General features: G+C 50.1%; 1 protein-coding gene across 1 annotated transcript in view; it reads right to left on the bottom strand.

Moving 5' to 3' along the window:
* The window catches only part of LRP4 (LDL receptor related protein 4), a 50,861-nt gene that overhangs the window by 22,402 nt on the left and 5,193 nt on the right, over positions 1-23,266 (bottom strand). The window contains 19 exon segments of the mRNA XM_049639630.1: positions 246-447; positions 1,787-1,892; positions 2,448-2,529; positions 2,722-2,930; positions 4,571-4,693; positions 5,068-5,244; positions 5,405-5,622; positions 7,714-7,870; positions 9,171-9,401; positions 9,738-9,863; positions 10,267-10,401; positions 10,593-10,718; positions 11,277-11,402; positions 11,810-11,929; positions 12,177-12,305; positions 12,622-12,738; positions 13,134-13,247; positions 13,524-13,640; positions 14,771-14,917. Coding sequence (XP_049495587.1) covers positions 246-447; positions 1,787-1,892; positions 2,448-2,529; positions 2,722-2,930; positions 4,571-4,693; positions 5,068-5,244; positions 5,405-5,622; positions 7,714-7,870; positions 9,171-9,401; positions 9,738-9,863; positions 10,267-10,401; positions 10,593-10,718; positions 11,277-11,402; positions 11,810-11,929; positions 12,177-12,305; positions 12,622-12,738; positions 13,134-13,247; positions 13,524-13,640; positions 14,771-14,917 — 2,762 coding nt within the window.

The raw sequence follows: 23,266 nt of genomic DNA, 5'->3' as shown, positions 1-23,266 counted from the left end.
GGTTATACCATCTGTGCACTTATACCCCCAGCCCACCATCTACACAAATCCCTAGTTTCCTTCATCATCATGCAATAATCCCCCATCCATCCCGCCTCTGTTCTGGAAGGCAGTCACAGCTTCAAAGGAACAGCAAATGCCTTAACGCTGGTCCCATTGCCCCTGGGTCCTCCCAGCTGCCAGCCAGGGAAAGCTGTCTTAGAGGTTGTCTGGGTTGTGAGGGGATGCCTTACCGCCACCCTTACCTTCCTCTTGCTGCCATCCAGACCAGCAAATTCAATGGTCTTCATGCCGGCATCTGCCCAGTAAAGCCGCTGGGACCCGTAGTCAATGGCTAATCCATTAGGCCAGGTCAGATTGGAAGAGATGATGACCTGGCGGCCCGAGGCATCCATGCCAGCTCGTTCAATCTTGGGGCTTGCACCCCAGTCAGTCCAATACATGTACCTGGGCACAGGCAAGGAAGGTCTTACCAGCCTTCTAGTTAACAACACCCAGTAGGGATTCAGGGTGCCTAGGGTTTCAGTGTTTCTGCTTGCAATAGCTGCCCCAGCCTCCTGCCTCAGCTCCCAGCCCCATCCTGGGCTCAGAGTTGTCTCTGAAAGTCTCTTATCTTTTATCACTATCGAAAGGGTCCCTGGGGTTTTAATAAAGGCAGAGCCTACGGGCTCAAGGAGTGTTTAGCAAATAAGGTCTATGTGGGAATAAAGAAAGAAGGCAAATAAGAATGGGGTATAAACAATCTTTCCTTGATTAGATGGGTTAAATAGTTATGGTATGTAAATTTAGCAGAATTCTATATAACCATTAAGAAGAACAAAGGGCATCTGGGAGGTTCAGTCAGTGAAGCATCCAACTCTTTTGATTTCAGCTCAGGTCATGGTCTCACAGTTCATGGGAAGGAGCCCCACATCGGGCTAATAGCATGGAGCCTGCTTGGGATTCTCTCTCTCCCTCTCTCTCTCTGCCCCCTCCCCTGCTCGTGCACATGCATGCTCTCTTTAAATAAATAAATAAATAAATAAATAAATAAATAAATAAACAAACTTTGAAAAAAGACAGAACAAGATAACTCTATATTATCAAATGGAAAGATAGTCAAGATTTATAACTAAGTGAAAAAAGACAAGTTACAAAACAGTATGCCATTGCTGTAGATCCAAAATCACTACCACCACCACAAAATGTATATATGCACATAAAAGAAAATCTGGAAAAATACCCTAAACTGTTAACTGTTAGCAATGGTTACTGCTGGAAAGTGAGATTGTAGGCAATCTTCACTTCCTACAGATTTATTTACTTATTTGTTTTATTTATTTACAATGAGTTACTTTTGTAAGCAGACCAAAAAAAGACAGAGAGAAATTTTAATTATTTAATGTTTATTTATTTCAGAGAGAGACAGACAGACAGACAGACAGCGTGAGCAGGGGAGGGGCAGAGAGAGAGGGAGACGTAGAACCTGAAGCAGGCTCCAGGCTCTGAGCTGTCAGCACAGAGCCCAACACGAGGCTCGAACCCAAAAACTGCAAGATCATGACCCAAGCCCAAATCGGACACTTAACTGACTGAGCCACCCAGGTGCTCCGAGAGGAAAAAATGTAAAAGGTTTCCTTGTCCACCGGGGAGAAAGAGTTGTCACTGCCTTCTGTGGTTTCTGTAGCTGCCCTTGCTGCCTTGGTGTGCCCATAACATCTGGCTGCTCTTGCTAACCTCCAGACCCCTCTCTAGTGCTCCTGGCTGTGGGACAGGTGGAGCTCGTCCCAAAGGAACAGGTGCTCACCCGCCCATGGGTTCCACCACGATATCCCGGGGACGATCAAGGTTCTCCCAGATGAGAACTGTCCTCATGCTGCCATCTGTGTTGGCCACTTCAATCCGGTCTGTACCTACCAAGAAATCGGGGGCAAAGATATTAACTCTATGCTTGGTCGTTCACCCGACTACCTTCCGCTCCCAGCACAGAGCCTGGCACGCAGTAAACACTCAAGAAATATTTTACGATAGATGAGCAACGGATGTTTAGTGACCTGAATTTGGAGAAGATGCTGCTCCGGGTCCAAGAACCACACTTGGAGGCGCTCTGGTATAAGGCATCCCTCTTACCTCCCACACTCACTCACCTGGCTCATCGAAAATACCTGTTTTATTAAGACAGTGATAGAACGAAAACCACAGGGCATAGTTTCCTTATCTGAAATGCCTCAAAACATTCTTGAGCACCAGCTACACAGAGGCAGGAGCTGCCATTTGATTGGCAAATGCCAAATCCTCAGCTATGAGCATCTAGCTTCAGCTCTGCAGCAGCCCCACCACTTCTGACCTACCAAGAACTTCAGGCCAAGACAAGTGGTCTAGGAGGGGCACTGGGCCCCTTGTACCTGAGACTAGAATTTTAATAAGGGGAATCCCACAGAGCCAGGCCATGGCTGCCCTATACATACCTGCATCTGTCCAGTATAGCTTGTTGGTGACCCAATCAATGGCCAGGCCTGCTGGGCTCTCCAAACTGGTATCTACCACCACCTGGACAGGAAGCAAAGCTGTACCACCAACCTTTGTTCAAGCAAAGCTGAGGACTTGTACCTCAGCTCTGGGACCCAACTGTACCAATTCTCAAGGTTGGCAAAGGTATGGGAAGCCTTTGCCCAGGACAGGGTGGATTCCACCCCTCAATCTCTGCCCTCCCCAAGGGCCTGTGCCCTCGATGGGCCCTACCTCCTGTCCTGTTCCATCCCACTTGGCCCTGCTGATGGTGTCAGTGCTGACATCTGTCCAGTATACGTGGTCATCCCGGGAGTCCCAGTCAAGGGCCACAGCACTGCGCACGTCAGCCAGTGGGATGACATCGTCGGACAGGTCCTCTGTGTCGAAGCTGATCCGACGGATGTCCATCCTTCGGGCAAAAAGCAGGAACTTGTCAAGACCTGATCAAAGGCCGAAAGGGGTCTTCTTTTAATGCTCTAAATCCAGTAACAGTGACAGACACAGACGCTCACCTGTGTGACATCTGGTTCAATCACACTTCCTGGGATCTGGTGCCCTTTGTCCCCTACTCTTCACACCTCAGGTCCCCTTTGAGCCCTTGGCAGCCCATGCTGACAGACTCAGACTTTAGGATCAATGGCCTAGGAAGCAGACTCTCGCCAGGGCCCAGAAGTGCATCCTGTTTAAGCATCTGTCAGCTTCCATCTCCTTGTCTCTCCTCTTTGCTCAGCTTCTTCCGGTGCACTGGCTAGATCACCATCAGCCCCCAGCCGACCTCACGGACTTCTGTTTCTGCTTCAGGCCGCTGCTGCTCCACTCCATCTCCTAGATCCTCTCTCTTGCTCTTCTCTTCACCAACTTTAGCCAACAATGACTTCCTGCCTTGTCTCCTCTATGCTCATAGCAACTCTTTGTGATTTATGTCATTCTTAATCTCATTTTCTAGATGAGCCACCTTGAGGGTAACAGACGTCAAGTAGCTTGCCTAGCTTCCTCTCGCTAGAAAGCACCAGGGCTGGGACTTGAACTCAGGTTAACTCCAGAGAAGGAGCTCTGGACACTCCCCTACACAGCTTCTTCCTGGCTGGCTCTGTTCTGTCCCTTGCTCCATTCTGGTCTGAGTATTTCCCACTATGCATTTCTGCCTGGAAAGGCACTTCCTGCCTAACTTCACCAAGTGTCTTCTTTTAAGCTCTGGGAAACCCTTAAGGGGAAGCTCCTGGGGAAACCTCATGCGCCTCTCTGAGACAATATGGAAAAAGCTGGGCACTTAGAAGAATTGAAGGAAAGTAGGTTCTCAGTCAACGAGTGTTGAACAAATAGTCCTTGTTACTCTGCATAATTTCCCTGATCTCACTTTCTGGAAATGACCCAGACCCCAAGAGAAATTTGATTTTAATCAGGAATAAGAGGGCCAGTGGGTGCACAGCAGTAAATAAGAGCAGCTGCTGACATACGAGGAACTACCCTCAGCCCCTTGGTAGTCATGTCATATGCCCGGATCACTCCTCTCTGGACTATTCTTAGGAAACGTCACCTGTGACTCTGAGCTAGACAGGGCTACCGTCTCAAAGCAATGACCCTGAAGCAGTTCAGTGGAAGCCAAAATAGTTCAGGGAGCGACTGGGGTGTCCCATTATCTTTCACTCATTAAACACATATTTATCCAGCATCTACATATGCAGAGTATCACCAGAGGTCCTAATCTCGGCTCTGTTGTTCAGGGGCTGAAAGTAAGTCTTTAACAGGGTGAGGCTAAAGGTTAAACAAAAATAGAAACCCCTGCTTTCTAGAAGGGCCTGGAACCTTCTTGCGACCTATAGATAAAGCATCCTACCTGGTGGAATGATACACGAGCCTGGTTGCAGGCATTCATACTTGACTGGGTAGTACCACTGAGCCCCCAGGCCTCAGCTTTGATATAAGAGCTATCAGCCTCTTAAGTTCTTCCTCTCCAGGGGCTACCTGAGGAGCCTGGCTCTTCCCCATGACAGGAAATCCCTCGGACTCCTATCTCTTGTTCCTTCCACCCACCATCACAAGGCACATCCATTGAGGCAGGTGTCCCAGACCCACTTACTCTGGGCACAGGCATGGCTGCTGATCTTGCGGAAGCCAGTGGGACAGGCACAAGTATAGTTCTGGCCACTGGGAAGACACAGATGAGTGCAGCCTCCATTGTTGTCCCCACAGCGGTTTTTCCCTGTTCAAAGAGCCCAGAGCAAAAGGGTCAGGAAAGAGTTGCAGAGTCCATCCCAAGGCTAGTGAGTAGGGGTTTAGCTAGGGTGTGAGCTCTCTGGAGGGAGAAACTATGTCTTATTTTTTATAGCTGCCCCAGCTGCAAGCACAGTGAATACCTGACATAGGAGATATCCTATAAATGTTTGCATGAATTAAATGACAGTGAAGCAGATTTTCAGGAGTATCGATGTTGTACCCTAAATGTCCAGCAGAGGGAGAAATTAGCCCATATCAATGCCAACCTCAAATTTCCCTGCCAGAAACCATGGCAACTGTGACAGGTGCAGGGAAGGTTCTCAGAGGCACCAGAGGTTTACCAGGTGGGTAGTTTTTTACCTGCAGGCTGGCGCTGGGGGTGCAAAGTGTGGATGTCCATGGGGAAATGGAGTTTGTTGCGAATAATCTCCTGGTTCTTCCCAGTAAACTTGTTAGCACTGTTGATGCTCTTGGTGTGCCAGTCTGTCCAGTACAGGCTGTCTTCAAACACGGTGATGGCAAAGGGGTGGGGGAGGCCTGGGGAAAGTCCAGAAGGACTTCAGTCCAGACATATCCTGCCATGGGCTCTGGGCCCAGGCCTGGCAACTGCACAAATCTCACCCTCTGCCAAGGCTTCTAGGGGCTGGGACTGGGGAAGGAGGATGAGAGATGGAGGAGAGTACAGAAAGGGCCTCACCCTGGCTAATGACAGCCTTGCGATGACTCCCGTCCAGATTGGCCCTCTCGATGACATGGTGCTTAGCATCCACCCAGTACATACGATGCCCGGCATAGTCAATGGTGAGGCCATTGGGCCAGAAGAGATGAGTGTCGGCAATGATGCGGCGTCCAGAGCCATCCATGCTGGAGGCCTCGATGCGGGGGGTGTTGCCCCAGTCTGTCCAGTAAATGGTACTAGGAAGAGGGAAAGGACATTGAGAGACAGGCAGCAGAACGCATGTAGTAACAAGGATAACAATCAGACTGAGGTCTTTTATCCATTTAACCCAGGGGACCCCAACTGGTAGGTGACACATTCTGTTTAGTCCACAGAGTGTTTTTTCAATGTTTGAATTTAAATGTCTCTAGCAGGGCATTTATTCATTTAACCTTTTTTTTTTTTTTTTTTTTTGGTAGTACCTGCAGGGCTCTATCTTAGGGAGTAGGAGTATAGCAATGAACAAAAGAGACAAAAATCTCAACCCTTGTGGAATTAACAATATATTATATTATTAGTTAGGACAGATACTTTTTTCTTTTTCACAATCTCTATCACTGCCTTTTGTATTTTACACACACACACACTCACACTCACACAGGGTTTTTAAAACAGCTGACTTAGAGGACACGGCCCTCAATTAACTGCATTGAATTTTTATAAACCAGAAGAACTTCAATTTAAGGAGACTTTTTTTCTAATAATAAAAATTACCATTAATTTTTATAACTCAGCTCAATCCTATGAACTAATAATAAAAATACTAAAACCTACCACTATCTAAGTATATTATGCCATTTAAAATACATCTTATTTGGGGCGCCTGGGTGGCTAAGTCGGTTAGGCGTCCAACTTCGGCTCAGGTCGTGATCGCATAGTTGGTGAGTTCAAGCCCCGTGTTAGGCTCTGTGCTGACAGCTCAGAGCCTGGAGCCTGCTTTGGATTCTGTGTCTCCCTGTCTCTCTGCCCCTCCCCTGCTCGTGCTCTGTCTTTGTCTCTGTCTCTCATAAATAAACATTTAAAAAAAATTAAAATGCATCTCATTTGGGGGGTGAAATGGGTGAAGGGGGTCAAAAGGTATAAACTTCTAGTTATATAATAAGTAAGTCATGGGGATGTAATGTACAGGATGGTGACTATGGTTAATAATACAATATTGTATTACCAGAAAGTTGCTGAGAGTAGATCTTAAATGTTCTCATCACAAGAAAAAATTGTTGTAACCACTATATATTGACAGATGTTAACTAGGTTTACTGTGGTGATTATTCTGCAATATACACAAATCATTATGTTGTACATCTGAAACTAACATAAAGTTATACATCAATTATACCTCAATCTTTAAAAATGAGTCATTTAATCTTCATACAGCTATAAGGTACGCCTGGTTTTTTTTTTTAAAGATCGTACTTATTTACTTTTTAAAGTAATCTCTACACCCAACATGGGGCTCGAACCTACAACCCCAAGATCAAGGTTGCATGCTCAACCGACTGAGCCAGCCAGGTGTCCAGGCATGGTTCTTTTTTTTAAATTTTTTCACTGTTTATTCATTTCTTTTTTAAAAATTTTTTTGATGTTTTTATTGATTTTTGAGAGAGAGAAAGCACAAGCTTGAGAGGGGCAGAGAGAGAGGGAGACAGGAACCAAAGCAGGCTCCACGCTGACAGCAGGGAGCCCAATGCGGGACTCAAACTCACTAGTGCTGAGGTCATGACCTGAGCTGAAGTCAGACGCTTAGCTGACTGAGCCGCCAAGGTGCCCCAAATGTTTATTCATTTCTTTCTTTTTTTTTTAATATTTATTTTTGAGAGAGAGAGAGACTGAGAGAGAGAGAGAGACAAAGCATGAGTCGGGAAGGGGCAGAGAGAGAGAGGGAGACACAGAATCTGAAGCAGGCTCCAGGCTCCCAGCTGTCAGCACAGAGCCCAATGCGGGACTCAAACTCATGAACTGTGAAATCATGACCTGGGCTGATGTCGGATGCTTAGCCGACTGAGCCACCCAGGCAAACCCCACCACGCCGCCCCCCGCGCCCCCACCAGGTATGTTTCTTACTCACCAATTATAAGTGAGTAAATGGAGGCAGATATAGACTGACCCAAGACCACACAGCCAACTACTACAGAACCAGGACTCAAATCCAGGTGTGTCTGGGTACAGAGCCCAGGCTGTTAACACCACACTGTGAAGAGGCTCCCCAGCAAAGTTTGGCCCAGGTGGCCTGGGAACTGTCTCTAGGGGGTGCAAGAGGGATTTGGGAGCTTGAGACACAACTCACTCACCCCTCCATGGGGTGCAAGGCAATAGCCCGGGGCTTCTCAAGGTTTTGCCACAGCAGCACCTTCCGATGGGCTCCGTCCAGGTTCGCCACCTCAATCCTTGATGTTCCTGAGTCGGTCCAGTAGAGTTTGTCATGGACCCAATCCACAGCCAGGCCCCCTGACGGAAAGAGGCAGTAGGAAGGGTCAGGGATTCAGCCAGGGCTCCTCTGTGCCACAATAACAAGTGCAAAATCTTGCACAGGGTTTTGGTTAGGTGGTGTTCTAACCACGTGACATATACTAACTTACATAATCATCACAACAACTCTATGAGCTAGATACTGAAATCCCCATGGAGATGAAGAAATCAAGGTACAGAGAAGTCAAGTAGCTGTCCAAGGTCAGGCGTTTCCTCCTCTCAGCCAACCATATTCCACATCCTGAATCCTGGCTCCCTGACCCACGCCCACCACACTGGCTCCAGAATTTGCAGACTGTGGCTTAAGGTTTTGCAGAGGCACTTGAGACGTGCCATAAGCATTTGAGTCAAGTGTGCATGGTACCGAATTCTAATCCACTTCACTGGCTTGTAGAATGGCCTGAGATTACTGAGTGAGTTCTTGTTTCTTTCTTTCTTTCTTTCTTTTTTTATCTGTAAACATTTGGATGTATCTACGTGGGTCAAGCAGAATATTCTTTTTTTTTTTTTTTTTTAATTTTTTTTTTTCAACGTTTTTTATTTATTTTTGGGACAGAGAGAGACAGAGCATGAACGGGGGAGGGGCAGAGAGAGAGGGAGACACAGAATCGGAAACAGGCTCCAGGCTCCGAGCCATCAGCCCAGAGCCTGACGCGGGGCTCGAACTCACGGACCGCGAGATCGTGACCTGGCTGAAGTCGGACGCTTAACCGACTGCGCCACCCAGGCGCCCCCAGAATATTCTTAATAGTAAGCAATCAAAACAAAATTCTGAATTAAAACAAATGCTAAGACTGAGAGCAAATTGTAACTGTTATCCATAAATCTCTGATTTCAAATTATTACATTCATCAAAACATCTCAATAATGAGCAAATGTTATAAACCTGAACCCATAAAATTAATGTACACTAACAAATGTTTTCTTTTTTTTTTTCTTTTTTAAGTTTATTTATTTCTTTTGAGAAAGAGAGAGAGAGAATGGGAGAAAGAGAATCCCAATGAGGCTCCGAGCTGTCAGCACACAGCCCAACGCAGGCCTCGAACCCACAAACTGTGAGATCATGACCTGAGCCGAAATCAAGAGTCAGACACTTAACCAACCGAGCCACCCAGGCGCCTCCTAAAAAATGTTTTCTCTACTAGAATTCCATCCAAGAGTTCACTGGAAGAAAGAGATGTTCTGCTGCCCAAGGTTTACAAGCCATCATCCTGTTCCTTCCACGGTTACTTTGCACATGGTGTGGCCCTGCCCTTCCCCACAGGGCCTCATTCCCTACCTGGGCTCTCGAGCCCTGTAGACACAACCTCCTCCACGTTGCTGCCGTTGAGGTTGGCACGGAGGATCCGGTCCAGGGTGACGTCTGACCAGAAGACAAGCTCGCGTCGGTGGTGGAAATCAAGGGCAATGGCATTCTCCAGGTTGTTGAGGAGCAATGTGTACTCGGAGCGGTGCGGCAGCACCTGCCGGATGTCGATGCGATTGGCGAACAGCAGCACAGGCTCCGGCCCTGGGACGTGGCATAGAAATGGGGCCACCACTGGGCTCCAGAGCTGCTCCTGACACCCCTCGTCATGCATCCCCAGCTCCTCAGCTGATGAGTGGGGCCCCTTGCCCATGTCCAGAACTGTTGGCATCTGTACTAGAAGAGTAGGAGCCTCCAGAGCATACTCCCCTACCCGCCCCTCCCCAGCAGTTTTTCTTGGGGCTCAGAATGCAATTCACAGCTCCGTTTTACTCGGATGAAAAATCTCTCTACCTCTCAGCAAATGCCCAAGTACTGGAACACTGGGATGTCTCTATGCTCGGCCCTCTGCCCACCTAGCCAAACGCCAACACCCCTTACCCAGAGCCTTGCAGCTGCGCCGGTCGGGCCGGAGCTCGTAGCCTGCTTCACACCAGCACTGGAAGGCCCCTTCGCTGTTGGTGCAGCCCTGGCTGCAATACCCCTCCTCCGCACATTCATTCACATCTGGGAGGACCGAGCAGGGTCAGGAGATCTCCGTTCTGCCATCCTCTCCCCACCCCCCGACAACCCCCCAGGCTGACTAGTTGCTTCCCGGCCCACATACCCATCTACTTTCCAGGCCTAGTGGGAAGGCTATATAACAAGTGGTTAAGGGCTTTAAGGGCATGGAGACCCGGGCTAGAATCCCAACTCTGCTATCACCGGCTCTATGGCCATCAGTAAGTTACTTAACCTCTCTGAGCTTCAGTCTCCCCATCTGTGAAACAGAAGGGACAGTCCCCACCTCCTAGGGTGATGATGAAGCGAGGTTACGTCCGTCAGATGTTTGACCCAGAGGAAACATAGCTGCCCGTCTGCTGCCCCTGCCCAGGATCCTGCCCCTGATCCAAACCAGGTCCCAGCTCACCCTGGCACATGTGCCCATCCTCGGTAAGCCGGTAGCCTGTGTGGCAGGTACACTGCACTGCCCCCCGCACCATCTGGCACTTCTGGGCGCAGCCACCGTTGTTAACATTGCAGTTCTCCTCACCCGTCCGGGGCCCTGTGCCAGCCAAGCCAGAGATGGGAGTTGAGCCCAGAATCCTCCCCCAGACAGCCAGCTTGGCATTCCACCTGGACCACGAAGAACAGCTCCCGAGGCTGCAAGAATCCCTAGGGAGGATTCTCTTTGAACCACATGGGTGGGGTTCAGCCACACACCAGGGGCCAGGCCCGCCCACCGGGGACACTCACGGCAGTTCTGCTGTGGGCCTTCGTCACTGTTGTCACCACAGTCGTTGACCCCATTGCACAGCTTCCTCTGCCCGATGCAGCGCCCGTTCCAGCACAGGAACTGGTCTGAGGCACACTGGGGGCTTCCTAGAGAGGGAGTGAGAGGCAGGTCACAGCAGGGCAGGGCTTGGGTCAACAAAAGGATGGGAGCCTGTCATTTTCCAGGGCGAGCTGGAGACAGAGGAGACTCAAGGTGGGAGGGTCGGGGTCCAAGGCAGGAAACAGCTCAGACAGGGCTGGCTGAATGTCTACATTCGTTCTCTCCCCCCAGGACGCCACGGTGGGATGTTGAGGACGTGGGACAGATTGAGAGAGTGTGCCTGTGTGTCCAGCACCCAGTGTGGCTAGGGTGGTGGGGGATGCCAGCCACGGAGAATGGTCCCTGCTCACCAGGGCCAGAGCAACAGGCCATGTATGAGCTAGAACGTGAGAGGCTGCTGCTACTGTGGTCCAGGCCATAAGGCTGCAGCAGGTACACCTGGATTTGACACTGGTAACGAGAAGGGCGGGCAAAATCAGGCCACAGGCAAGATCAGACTAAAGCATCACTGTAGCCCGATGGCAGCAGCAACATCCTCTTTCCACCCCTGTTCTCCAATCCCATCATGGGTTAAAGGGCCTGGGGGTACCCCTGGGGCGCTCCACCTGTGTTCTCACAGTCCTCTTCATCACTGTTGTCTGCACAGTCATCCTCCCCATCACAGCGCCAGGACAGGCGGACGCAGCGACCTGACCGACAGCGGAACTGTTCCGCGGTACACATGGAGGTGGCTGGGCAGAGCAAAGGCCTCATGAAAGGCTGACCCCATTTTGGCCCGAAGCTCCACCCGGCCACCCCAAAATGCATTTTGTGGCAGCATTCACACCAGTCTTCTTGTCACGGTTGTTCTGAATGGCATCTCTGTGCAAGTCAGAAAAAGGCAACCTTTCCTCAAGATGCCTCACCACCGTCTGCTAGAAAACTGCCACGATGAACATATAAATCTATATAATTATAGAATAGGTAAGTCTCCCGCGTGACTGGCATCGCTTTGGACATAGCGCCTCTGTGCCGTGCCCAACCCACACCACTGTACAGGACAATCCTGTCCAATCTGTCTTTATCAACGGTGGCCATTTTGGCTCCACAAGCCGTTTCCCTACTTCCAGACCAGACCTTGGACACTGGCCCCACTCACTGCAGTTGCGCTCATCAGACTGGTCGTCACAGTCCGCGTCGCCATCACAGCGCCAGCCCGCGTTGATGCACAGGCCACTGTCACACATGAACTCCCCAGAGCGGCAGGGCTGGTGGGAGGCTGGGGAAACAGGACAGACTTCTGTCTCTAGCCTGTCCATGAACACAGTGTCCATAGCAGAGCAGAAAGCCGGGCCCCAGCACCTGGCTCCTCCCTCTCTGCCTTACAGGGACCAGGGAATCCAGAAGCTCCTCCCTTGAGCTCCGGCCCCAGCTGACACCTGTGCCTTACCACCCCAGGAGTTCCTTGGGGCCTGGCCTCCCCCTCCCTCCCAGCTCCACCCTGCTGGGCTGGCCGGAGCACTCACAGCAGTCGGCCTCGTCAGACCAGTCCCCGCAGTCATCATCACCATCACAGTGGTAGATATCGAGGATGCAGCGGCCGTAAGCACACTGGAACTCCTCCAGGTTGCAGGGAGGCGCTGGCACTGCTGAGGCTGGAAGGCAGGCGTGGGGGACAGGGAGGGGCGCACGCTCAGGCCCAGAGAGAGCTCAGAGGCCCGGACTTCTCCAAGAAGGCGGAAGACGTTCAGGCAAGGGAAGCCGGTTTCACGTGGGACAGCCCTGTGAGACTTCCTTATGCTGCTGGAGCCATGGGGACCCTCCCTCTGCACCTGAGGAATCTGCTCCCACCCTAGCTCAGCCTCGGAGGAACAGTTTCGTAAGAGCCTGCCCTCCTGGCCCACTGCACGTGCACCCCTCTGCCCACGGGATGCTGCCTCCTGCCCCGGCCCGAGTTCTGGGGCCACTCACGACAGCTCTCCTCGTCAGAGCCATCTTTGCAGTCCGTGTCACCATCGCAGTACCAGTGCTCAGCGATGCAGCTTCCGTCACTGCAGCGGAATTCCTTGTCAGAGCACTTGCGCATGTCTGGGGGACGCAATGGGACAGCGATCCTGCGGGAGCCCGACAGGACAGGCCGCCCTCCTAAGATCCTCCCCGACTCCCACCCACACTGCCCCTGTGGGTCTGACCCCATCCCTGGAAGACACCACGGATTTGGTGCAGACCGTCTGGGGAAAGCCGCAGCCCTGGAGACATGGGGCCTTGGGTTCCTGTTCCCCTCGTGGTGGTTCGGAGTGTGTGGGGGGAGGGTCTGGACTGTTCTGCCCCTCCTGTCTTCCTCCAGCTGCTCCAGACGTCTGGGCAGTTCAAGGTGTAGCAGTGCTAAAGCCACTGCTGCCCTTCAACCCCCCCTCCTCCCGCCCCCGCCATGGCCAGACCACCAGCAGGCATCCTGCCCACCTCCCTGGAGCTCCACTCACCACACTGCTCATCACTGTTGTCCCCACAGTCGTTGTCACCATCACAGTGCCACAGGCTCCGGATGCAGTAGCCGTTCTGGCAGGGGAACTCGTCCTCCTCACACTCCCGGGGGGCTGTGGGGTACAGAGCAGTCAGGCTGCTGCAGACAGCGGGGGCCAGGGACCCAACAGAAAGCCCCATGGACCAGAGCAGTCACTTCTACACTACCCAGAGGGATCTGAAGCAGGTGGCAGTTTCTCAGGCTCATCTAACCAAGAGGGAAGGTGAAAGGAGGGGCAAAGAACAAAGACCCAGGAAGCGATGTGGGTCTGGGGCATCATTTTCTGATTGAAAATCCCTTCCCAACAGAGCCTGATGGAGCCCGCCTGGTGCCCATCACCAGCACTCACGACAGTCCTGCTCATCTGAGTCGTCTTCACAGTCGTTGTCCCCATCACACACCCAGGAGCGCCGGATGCACTTGCCATTGTCACAGTGAAAGTCAAGAGGGGAACAGGTGGGTAGCACTGAGTCCCAGGAAGAGAAGGGAACAGGGAATCTGTCTGAGGCAGGCTCCACTGGGCCGGAAAGCCTTTGCCAACACCCCTTATCCCACATCTCCCCGTGTGAGCCACAGTCCTTCCTCACAGACTCCCATGCCTGATGGAGGAGCTAGGCAGAAACCACAGCTAAGAAGCCAGCGTATTAGCAGGGAACAGCGGCGAGGGATTCACAGGGCATGGCAGCCCAAGGAACTCAAAACCACTAAGAGAAACATGAGCAAGAAAAAAGAAGTGTATTTTTTTTTCCTCTTGTTAAATGATGATTAACACAGCTGGGCTCAATTTCCAGTTCTAGAACTCATTACTTACCACGCCGAGCAAGTCAGTTACCCTCTCTGAGCCACAGGTTGTCTGACTGTACGATGGGGGTAATTATACTTGGCTCACAGAGGTCTTTTGAGATAATGCACATGACAGTGCTACATGAAAGGTGAGCCATGTATCATCACAATTAGCTGAACTGGTTAGGGTTAAGGTCCAGGTTGTAGCTTCAATCTTATTAGACTAATTAGCCACCTTCAGACACAGGTGCTACAGCTTGCATCCCTAAACCCAGACAGCTGGCTCAGCAGTGATATTTCTATAGATCTGAGGCAGGAGGCCCTAGCCTGTTGTGCCTATATTACTTACTACACTAGGGGAAAGGAAGGTTTAAAGAGAATATAATATTTCCTAAAACTTGTATTATTAAAAAAAGATACGATTATACAGAACACTAACATAAGAAACACAGAAATAATCTGCATCCACGTATAGTATGCACATTAAAAAATGCACAAAAATACACAAACATATATTCACGTAAATACAGAGATCCATTTAAAGAGACTGCCTATAGTTTCAAGGGTGTTTTATTCCATACTTGTCACAAAGTTTGTTTTATTGGACATATATGCATGGAAATACAAGAGGACTGGAGCCCTATATATTGCGAAGCAACCACTCATCTGTCAATATCCGTCACCCTCACAAGAGTCCAATGCTCTGCATCTGATACAGCAAGTGTACAGAACATTCATCAGGCCCTCATCCCCAGGTCCCTCCCCTCTTCTACTACTTCCCACCACTCCCTGGCTGGGAAGGGAGGTGCTTACTACATCCGTCCTCATCGCTGTGGTCCCCACAGTCGTTGTCTCCATCACACTGCCACTGGGCGGGGATGCAGGTACACTCGCCGAGGGCACTCACCGCACATGTGAAGTGGCTCCGACCACAAGCACACTCGGGGCTGCTGGCTAGCCCTGTGCAGAGGGGAGAGGAACCAATGAGGGCTCAGCTCCTGCCTAACCACAGCCCATTCTAGAGAGTAGAGAGCCCCATCTCAGGGCACTGTTACCAAGAGAGCCACGGGATACCACAGGGAGATGCAGACCATGCAATCATGCCTTTCCCCTCCTCCAAGACACTAATGGTCAAGAAGACAACCTGTGACCCTAGGTTCATAACACGTCCAGTACCTTCTCTATGACAGGGCTTTTTGCCCAGTACCCCCAAGAGACAAGAGATGAATGATGCCACTCAGGGAGTTGGTGCCTTTGGGGAAAAGGAGCAGGGGACAGAAAGGGTGATGCTGTGAGACCTTGAGACCCTTCCCTCCAAAGCTAGGTTGAGATATGGACGCTTTTGCATCTGGCCAGGACCAGGCCCTTGGCTGTTAGCCAGGCAGGGCAAGAAATAGTGGAATTAAAATGCTGGAGCCCCTTTTGGAGTAGGGAACCCACACAGGGGAACAGGAAGCAACACAGGCTGTTGTGAGTCTCCAGGTCAGAACTCACCTTTAAGGAGGGTGACCAGAAGAAGTGGGGCTCCAGGGGGAGGGGAGCAGTCAGAGCCTTCCCATCTGTGGGACAGGCTACAGCCTAGAGGAAGGATGGCAGAAGCAGCCCCTCCCCCATCCTCAGCAGCACGCAGCTGGCCTTCCCTATTGAGCATCGAGCTATCTGCCTGGCCAAGTCCCATGACCGGCTGCTGTGCCCCCTCCCCAGCGTGCCCAGCAGGATGCCCTGGGATGGCGTGTGAATGGCTCAGTGCCCCTGCTCCAGCCTCAGCTGGAACAAAGGGTTCTGCCAGGGTCACTCTTCCCCCCTCCCCACATTCATCTAACCCGCTGGGCTGCTGCAGCTGGGAAAGAAGGGGGCCACTGCTCATTGCTCATCTCTCCCCCTTGCTTTCTTCTCCCCTTCCTCCCCTTAGCTGGGCCCTGCCCTCAGGCTGTGCGGGAACAGGGAAGGATTTAGGGCCCAGAATGAAAGGGTGTACTGTCATCCACCCCCCCACTCCCCAAAGCAAGGAGAGAGCCCTGGAGCCCTCCCTCTCCACTTCAATCTCCAAGGGTAAATGTGAGTATAACGCATGGGTTCCTAACCTGCAGATGGATGGATGGATGGATGGATGGATGGATGGATGGATGGTTGGGTGGGTAGATGGCTGGCATTTGGGACCAGTGAGCTGTTGAAATTATAGGCAAAATGTACATTTCTGGAGTAACGGACCACAGATTTCACCAGATTCTCAAATGAGACCCCTCTGTCCCCCACCGCAAGCTAAGGGAATTGGCTGCCCTAGAAAAGATGCCAGATTTCCTGTGGAAAACGAAGGAATCTGTCTGAGGGGTGCAGCATCTCTTCACAGGAAGGCTTTACTCCAAGCCCAGGGTTCCTGTCTGTCCAGGTCTCCCTGCAAGTGCAGAACAGAGGATCCTTCTCCAGGGAAGCACTGACGACCCGGCTACCCCAGTCCCAGCCCCAGCCTCTTGGGCCTATTCTGAAAGCACCGATAAAGGAAGGGGCTTTTTTCACTCAGACCCTGAGCAACTTTTGGAGTGTGACCAGCTCATCACAGCTATAGGCACCACTCTCAGGAACTCTGGCTGGATGAAACCGCAAAGACTAGGTATTCCAAAGGACTCCATTCAGTGGGCCTCCCAACATGTAGATCCCCTGTGCAGGGAGGGGTGGTGAAGAGGAAGGATAAGACTGACTCAGTGGTTCTCAACCAGGGACAGTCTTTCCTCCGGGGGCGGGGGTGGTGGTGGTGGTGGTGGTGGTATTTGGCAATGTGTGGAGACATTTTTGGTTGTCGTGACTGGTGGTGCTTCTGGCCTCTAGTGGGTAGAAGCCAGGGATGCTGCTAGACAGCCTACAATGTACAGGGCAGGCTCCCACAACAAAGACATTCTCCAGCCCCGAATGTCAATGGAAGTTAAGGACACAGCAGGGAGCAGAGCTGCCCCACGTGGAGTTCGGGGCAAGGGGGTGAGGACAACAGAGAGGATGAAGGGGCCTGGGGGGAGGGGGAGAGGAGAAAGCCCTGGACCTGGAGCAGACAGACTGGGTTCCACCCACCGGCTGCGTGACCCTGTACAGGTCACTTAGCTCCCCGAGCCTCCGTTTCCTCATTTGTGAAAGGCCACGAGGACTGGACCAGACGATAAACGTGGACGAAGCTACCCTCGTGCCCTGGCACACCAAAGATGCTCAATAAATGCAGGCTGGGGGTGTGGGGTGTGGGAGATGCAGGGACTAGTTTTTTCCAAAAGGCCTTGATTTTAAAAACCTGAGCACCGGGATTAGGAGATCAAGAATAGCAGTTTCCAGGGCCACCTGGGTGGCTCAGTCGGTTAAGCAGCCAACGTCCGTCAGGTCATGATCTCGCAGCTTGTGGGTTCGAGCCCTGTGTCGGGTTCTGTGCCAACAGCTCAGAGCCTGGAGCCTGCTTCAGATTCTGTGTCTCTCTCTCTCTCTCTCTCTCTCTGCCCTCCCCCTGCTCACACTGTCTCTCTCTCTGTCTCTCAAGAATAAATAAACATTAAAAAAATTTTTTTTAAAAAAGAATAGCACTATCCTGGTGTTGTGTGCAGGTCAAAAAGAATACTGAAGGTACAGTAGCCTTCAGACCCGGGTCAGTTTTTTTTAGGGCCCCACCCCCGCTTTTGGCGGAGTGATAAAAGAAGTCTTGCTTTCTCCCAGCAGACTTCAGGAACAAAGCATTCCATCCGGTGGGCATCAAGTCAGTTGCAGGCAACTGAAAAGCCAGGACTTCCTCCATGTCAGAGCAACATCTGAACGTCAGCACGTGAAGGTCAGGCAAACCCTTGGCTTGGGCTTTCGTCCGGTAAACAGACACATCACACTCCAGAAAGCCAGCTCTTCTAGAGAACCACTGCCCCTCGGGATCCCCAGAGGTGGAATTCTGCCTTTTCAGTCAAGTCCTGGCTGTGAGCAGAAAGGACAGCTTTTAACCTTTTTTCTAAAAAAAGAATGATGAACGAAGAAAGGAAACAAATGGGGGGGGGGGGCGATGGCATAGGCAGGCTTCACTTTGGAAAGTGTTAAATTAGAGTACTCAGCTATGCTTCTGGCCTTGAAAGCTGTTTACAGCCACACTCCCTCAGCCTTCAGCCTTTACTCAACAGTGAAAAGATCTCTCCCCAAATGTTCCCTCCCCTTGATAGGCGAGTCGTCCAGCTTTTGGGATACATGTGAATGTGCTCAAAGGGTCTTCCTGGGAGGTTAACCAAAATCCCATTATGACACCTCACCTCCCTTGCCTCAGTCACCTTACCAATTAATTACTCATTGTTTTCTTGTGAAGGAAAGAAGGGAAGCGTCCATTTGGTGTACCAGGTACAGTGTATCATTGTAGTAAAGAGCACAGATTCTGGAGTCAGAGAGACTAGAGTTCAAATCCTGTTTTCTACCGCCAACTCTACAACTTTGAGTGAGTTGCTTAAGGTCTCTGAGCCTTAGTTTCCTCATCCATAAAATGGGAATCCATGTAAACTGCTTATTAGCATAGGACTTGTACATGACAAAAGCTTCGTAATAGTTCAAGCATCATTTACTGAGTATGTATTTACGAGGTGCTCTTCAAATACTTTTCCAACTGCTTTTCATATGCTACATCATTGAATGCTCTCAACGACCCTGGGAGGTGACACAGAGAAGTCTGCCATTGGGTCACACCGGTACGATGGGTTGATGCCAGCATTCACACCCAGGCAGATTGATCCCAGGGCCTGTGCTCTTAATCACTTCATTACCCTGCCTCCCAATAAGTGGTATCGCTATTATGAGAATTTCCAAAACCCTGAGGTCCAAAAGGGGAATTTATAACACTGGGGCGTCTGGATCCCTCTCCTTTACACAATCTCGATTAGCAAATACACAGTGAGTTTATGGATCTCAAAGCAGTAACGTTTCCTTCTGGTTACTGCTCCGGCTAAAGACCAATGTCTCTTGCCCTAAGGTGAAGTGGTGAAACAGGGACAGTCTGGAGCCCTAGCCCTTTGAACCAGTGCCTCAGTGTGGTGCTGGTCCAGAAAGGAACAGAGCTTCTGACAACAAAGAATTGTATTTTGCAGTTACTCTGTAGAGTTTGCAAGCTGCTTTTGCATACTCACTTGCATTCACCCTTAATCATTACAATAACCCTAAGTAGTTACTGCAGGCCCCACTTAAGAGGTGAGGTCATCTGCTTTGGTCAAGGTCATGGGGTAAGTAGGACAGCCAGGATGGCAGCCCCATTCTTACACTTAGACCAGTATTCTTTTAATGGGACCTCAGAATCCAGACTTTCAACAAGCTTCCCAGATGACACTGATGCATGCTAAGGTTAGAGAGGCACAGCTCTCCACCATCCCATAGAACACTCAACTGAAGGGGGACCACACCTGTCACGTAGAGGCCCAAAGTGTACAGTGACTATACACAGCCACAGAGCAGCTTTTTCAAGTTGAACCAGACATGAGAAGGCTGAAGGAGTGTCCTGTGAGTGCTGGTATAGGACAGTTACCAGTGGGGGAGAGATTACAACAGAAAGGGAAGAATCATCATTCATAGCAGAGAAGGGTTCTTCTTGTAACACACCAAAGCTCTCCTCTCTCCTCCTGTCCACTGGTGGCAATGGTGAGGATATAAACCTTATTTAATGAAGATAAGTTATTTGAAATGACCCTGAACTACACATCCAGGCCAATCAAGGGACCAATCCACTGATTTCAGCTCCTTGGGCAGTGGTCAGTGTCTCTAACTGAAAGGGATGCCCATGTAGCAAGACAAAAATGGCATCACTAAAAGGAGTCACAGCAAGGGGCCACTTGGAAATCTCACCTCATCCACGAGATACCTGGAACCGGGAGAACTCTGGGTGCCTATAAAACAGCCCCTGTTTCAAAGGGCAGGGCTTACACAGAAAACATCAGAACCAACACCAAAGAAGGTAAATGGTTGGTAGAAGGAGGCCAGGAAGCGAACCCTTTCCTGATGCTGCCCCACCTGGACCCATGGGCCCCAGATGAATTGAAAGCCCCTGGTCTGTGCTCCAGAGGCCCTTTGTGCCTCCTCTTTTGGTAGCGTTTAGCTCACTGTGGGATCATTGCTTGCTTAACGGACCAGGTGCTCTTCAGTCTCCTGGCAGTTGGAACTGTATAATATGGAGTTTTGTGTTTGTATTCACCATGCATAGTTCAATGCTTGGTATGTAGTAGTTGATCAATACAAATTTGTAGAATGAATGAATGACATGTTCAGCTAGATTCTTGTGAGAGATTGGAGTCAAAGGAAAAGAGAGGCCCAGAATACCAAAAATAAAATAGTTATTTTCTACCTAATCTTTACTGAAGAAAATAGGAATCTTCTTTTTAAGGTGGCATCCTAGTCCTATCCAGGTCAAGTTCACTCCCTTTTCCAACAAGAGTTCCTTTCACTGGTTGTATTGTCAAGCAGTGATACTGACATGTTAGGATTCTACTTAGTTCTGCCCCTAAATCCCTAGAGGCCAGCCAACCTCATCTAGTTTGAAAATCTACCAAGTGAAGTCTTCTCCTAGTGGGCGCCTCACTAAGGGGTAGCGTCAGACACATGATTACTGGTCCCATCAAGTTCAGCCCTCTCTTGCCACTCCTAATGATGGAAAAGAAGTTCTTTTTTTTTTTTTTTAAGTTTATTTATTTTTGAGACAGAGAGAGACAGAGCATGAATGGGGGAGGGTCAGAGAGAGAGGGAGACACAGAATCGGAAGCAGGCTCCAGGCTCTGAGCCATCAGCCCAGAACCCGACACGGGGCTCGAACTCACGGACCGCGAGATCGTGACCTGAGCTGAAGTCGGACGCTTAACCGACTGAGCCACCCAGGCGCCCCGGAAAAGAAGTTCTTAATGGTCAGCCTCCAAAGTTATGAGGCAGAGAACATAGCGTTAAGAGCATGGGAACAAAAACTAAGCTAGTTCCTGGCTGTCTGACGCGGGGCATATTATTCAAATCTCTTTATACCTTTCTCACCAGGAAAATTTGGATAAGAATAGCCCCCATCTCACATGGACGTTATAAGAATTAGTTAATTCATAAAAAGCACTTAGCATAATGCCTGGCATGTACTCAGCTCTCAGTAAACCATAGCTCTTGCTATTACTCTGATAGAATTTGACCCACCCAGAACTGTCTCATCCAGCCACCCCATGATTAAGCCCTGCTGTTTCAGGGCTTGAGATGTCTTTTTTTTTTTTTTTTTTTTTTTTAACATTTATTTATTTTTGAGACAAAGAGAGACAGAGCATGAACGGGGGAGGGTCAGAGAGAGAGGGAGACACAGAATCTGAAACAGGCTCCAGGCTCTGAGCAGTCAGCACAGAGCCTGACGCCGGGCTCGAACTCACATACCGCGAGATCGTGACCTGAGCCGAAGTCGGCCGCTTAACCGACTGAGCCACCCAGGCGCCCCAGGGCTTGAGATGTCTTAAAGCCCTACTGTGGGCCAAGCTACAGGGCCAGCCCCAAAGGTGAAGCTGGAGGTGTGAATGGCCACAGGAAGAGGTGGACAAGAGTACTGTGGCAAGAGTCCTGCATTATTATTGCGTTTCTCTGGAGGAGCTTGAGGCATACGGTATCCTCTACCCTTGCCCCGTTTATCATCAACCAATTCCTAGGAGGCAAGTATAGAAAAGAGCACGCAGAACCTAAATCACAGAGCAATTCAGAAATGAATTAGCTTCCTCTACTGTAACATGGGGGTAGTAACAGTACCAATAGTAGCTGGTTGCTGGGAGATTTAAATGAAATAATACACATGAAGTACACAGTAAGCAGCTATTACTGTTGTTGTTTTCATTGGTAATCCCGTCATCTTCATCTAGATGTCTCCTTTCTCTCAACCCTGTAAAGTAGCTATGATACCAGGCTGTTTCCATCCAGGTCCTCAAAAGTCTACTTACCCTGCCCAGCAGCTCAGTCAACAGATCTCACAAATCCAAAATGTGGCTGTGCTCTGTGAGGGGGCTGCTCAACATATTGCTTTCCTCTACCTCTCAAAACACAAGGCCCACACAAGAACACATGGCTTCACAGGGGCAACAAACCTCATCTCCCCTCCTGGGAGCTTTTTAAAGCCTCCCTCTAGCAAAGCACAGAAAAGTAATTCTTTGTGCATTAAGGTTACATGAGGAGATGAAGACTGAAAACAGAAAAGTCAATCTGAGATAAAATATAGATAGTCTCAACCCAGATCTTTTTTAATAGCTTGGATAGAAAATATTCCATACTAAGGGACAGTATGGGTTGGAAGCTTAACAGCTTAGGCTCTGGGTTCAAATCCTGGGTCAGTTACCCACTAGCTGTGTGATATAAACTGCTCTGAGCCTTAGTTTCCTTTCTGTAAGACAGGAACCTATCAGTACCTACCTCATAAGGACACTGTGAGGGGTAAATGTGATAAGACGAGGTCAACACCACAGTGCCAAGGATATAGCAAAAGCTTTTAAGATGTTAAACTACCCCCCAAAGTACCTTTGTGGTATTTAGACCACATGTCCCAGTTTGTGATGTAAAACTGGATTTTACATGTAAAACTGTGGTTACCAGCAATTATTCCCTGAAGAACACAAATTCTTATTTGGGGGAGATACATTTTGGAACCATTCACTTTGACTGCCTCTCTGAGCCTATGGTTGAAATGTCTAGTTTAAAAGGCCTGGTGTGTGGGAGGGTAGGGGGAGTGGAAAGAGGAAAAGGGAACTCCCCTTTCTTATTTGCTAGGCTTATGGATATTATAACCTGGCATCTGTATCTGGTTTCCAGAAGGCTCTAGTCGACCCAACACAGAAACTATCTCTTGTCCTCATCCATACCCAAAAGGTGGTGGCAGTCGGGCTCCCAAGGCTGGGGCCAACTAAGGGAACATTTGGAACGCTTTCTCCACCCCCGCCCTGCAGTCCTGGCAGGAAATGGAGCTGCTGAGCCTGGAGAGGCACAATTTCCAAGCTTTATTTCACGTGCTAATCAGGTGTCTCTCCCAGTATCCTACTCCTTACCTGCCCAACAGGACACAACACGACACCAAGACAGGGGGAGGGAGGGTCCCTCTCCTCCAAAAAGGCTCTGTCTAGAGCCCGGGAGCTTCCCGGCCCCAGAAAAACCTCTGGTGATAAATTATGCAGCAGCACCTTTGTGTCGCTGCCTCCCAGCCAGATGGGAGGTTTGCTCCCAGTCTTTTGTTTCCGGCTTTGCTCGGAGCTCAGATCCTTGGCTCCGCACAGAGGTGAGGGGGGGAACTCCTGTAGGCCAAGTCAGGGCTTGCAGCAAATCCCAGTGAGGCTT

This window comes from Panthera uncia, chromosome D1 (assembly GCF_023721935.1).
Source record: "Panthera uncia isolate 11264 chromosome D1, Puncia_PCG_1.0, whole genome shotgun sequence".
Classification (NCBI taxonomy): domain Eukaryota; kingdom Metazoa; phylum Chordata; class Mammalia; order Carnivora; family Felidae; genus Panthera; species Panthera uncia.
The sequence above is the reverse complement of the archived record's forward strand: the minus strand, read 5'-3'. Positions and strand labels throughout refer to the sequence as shown.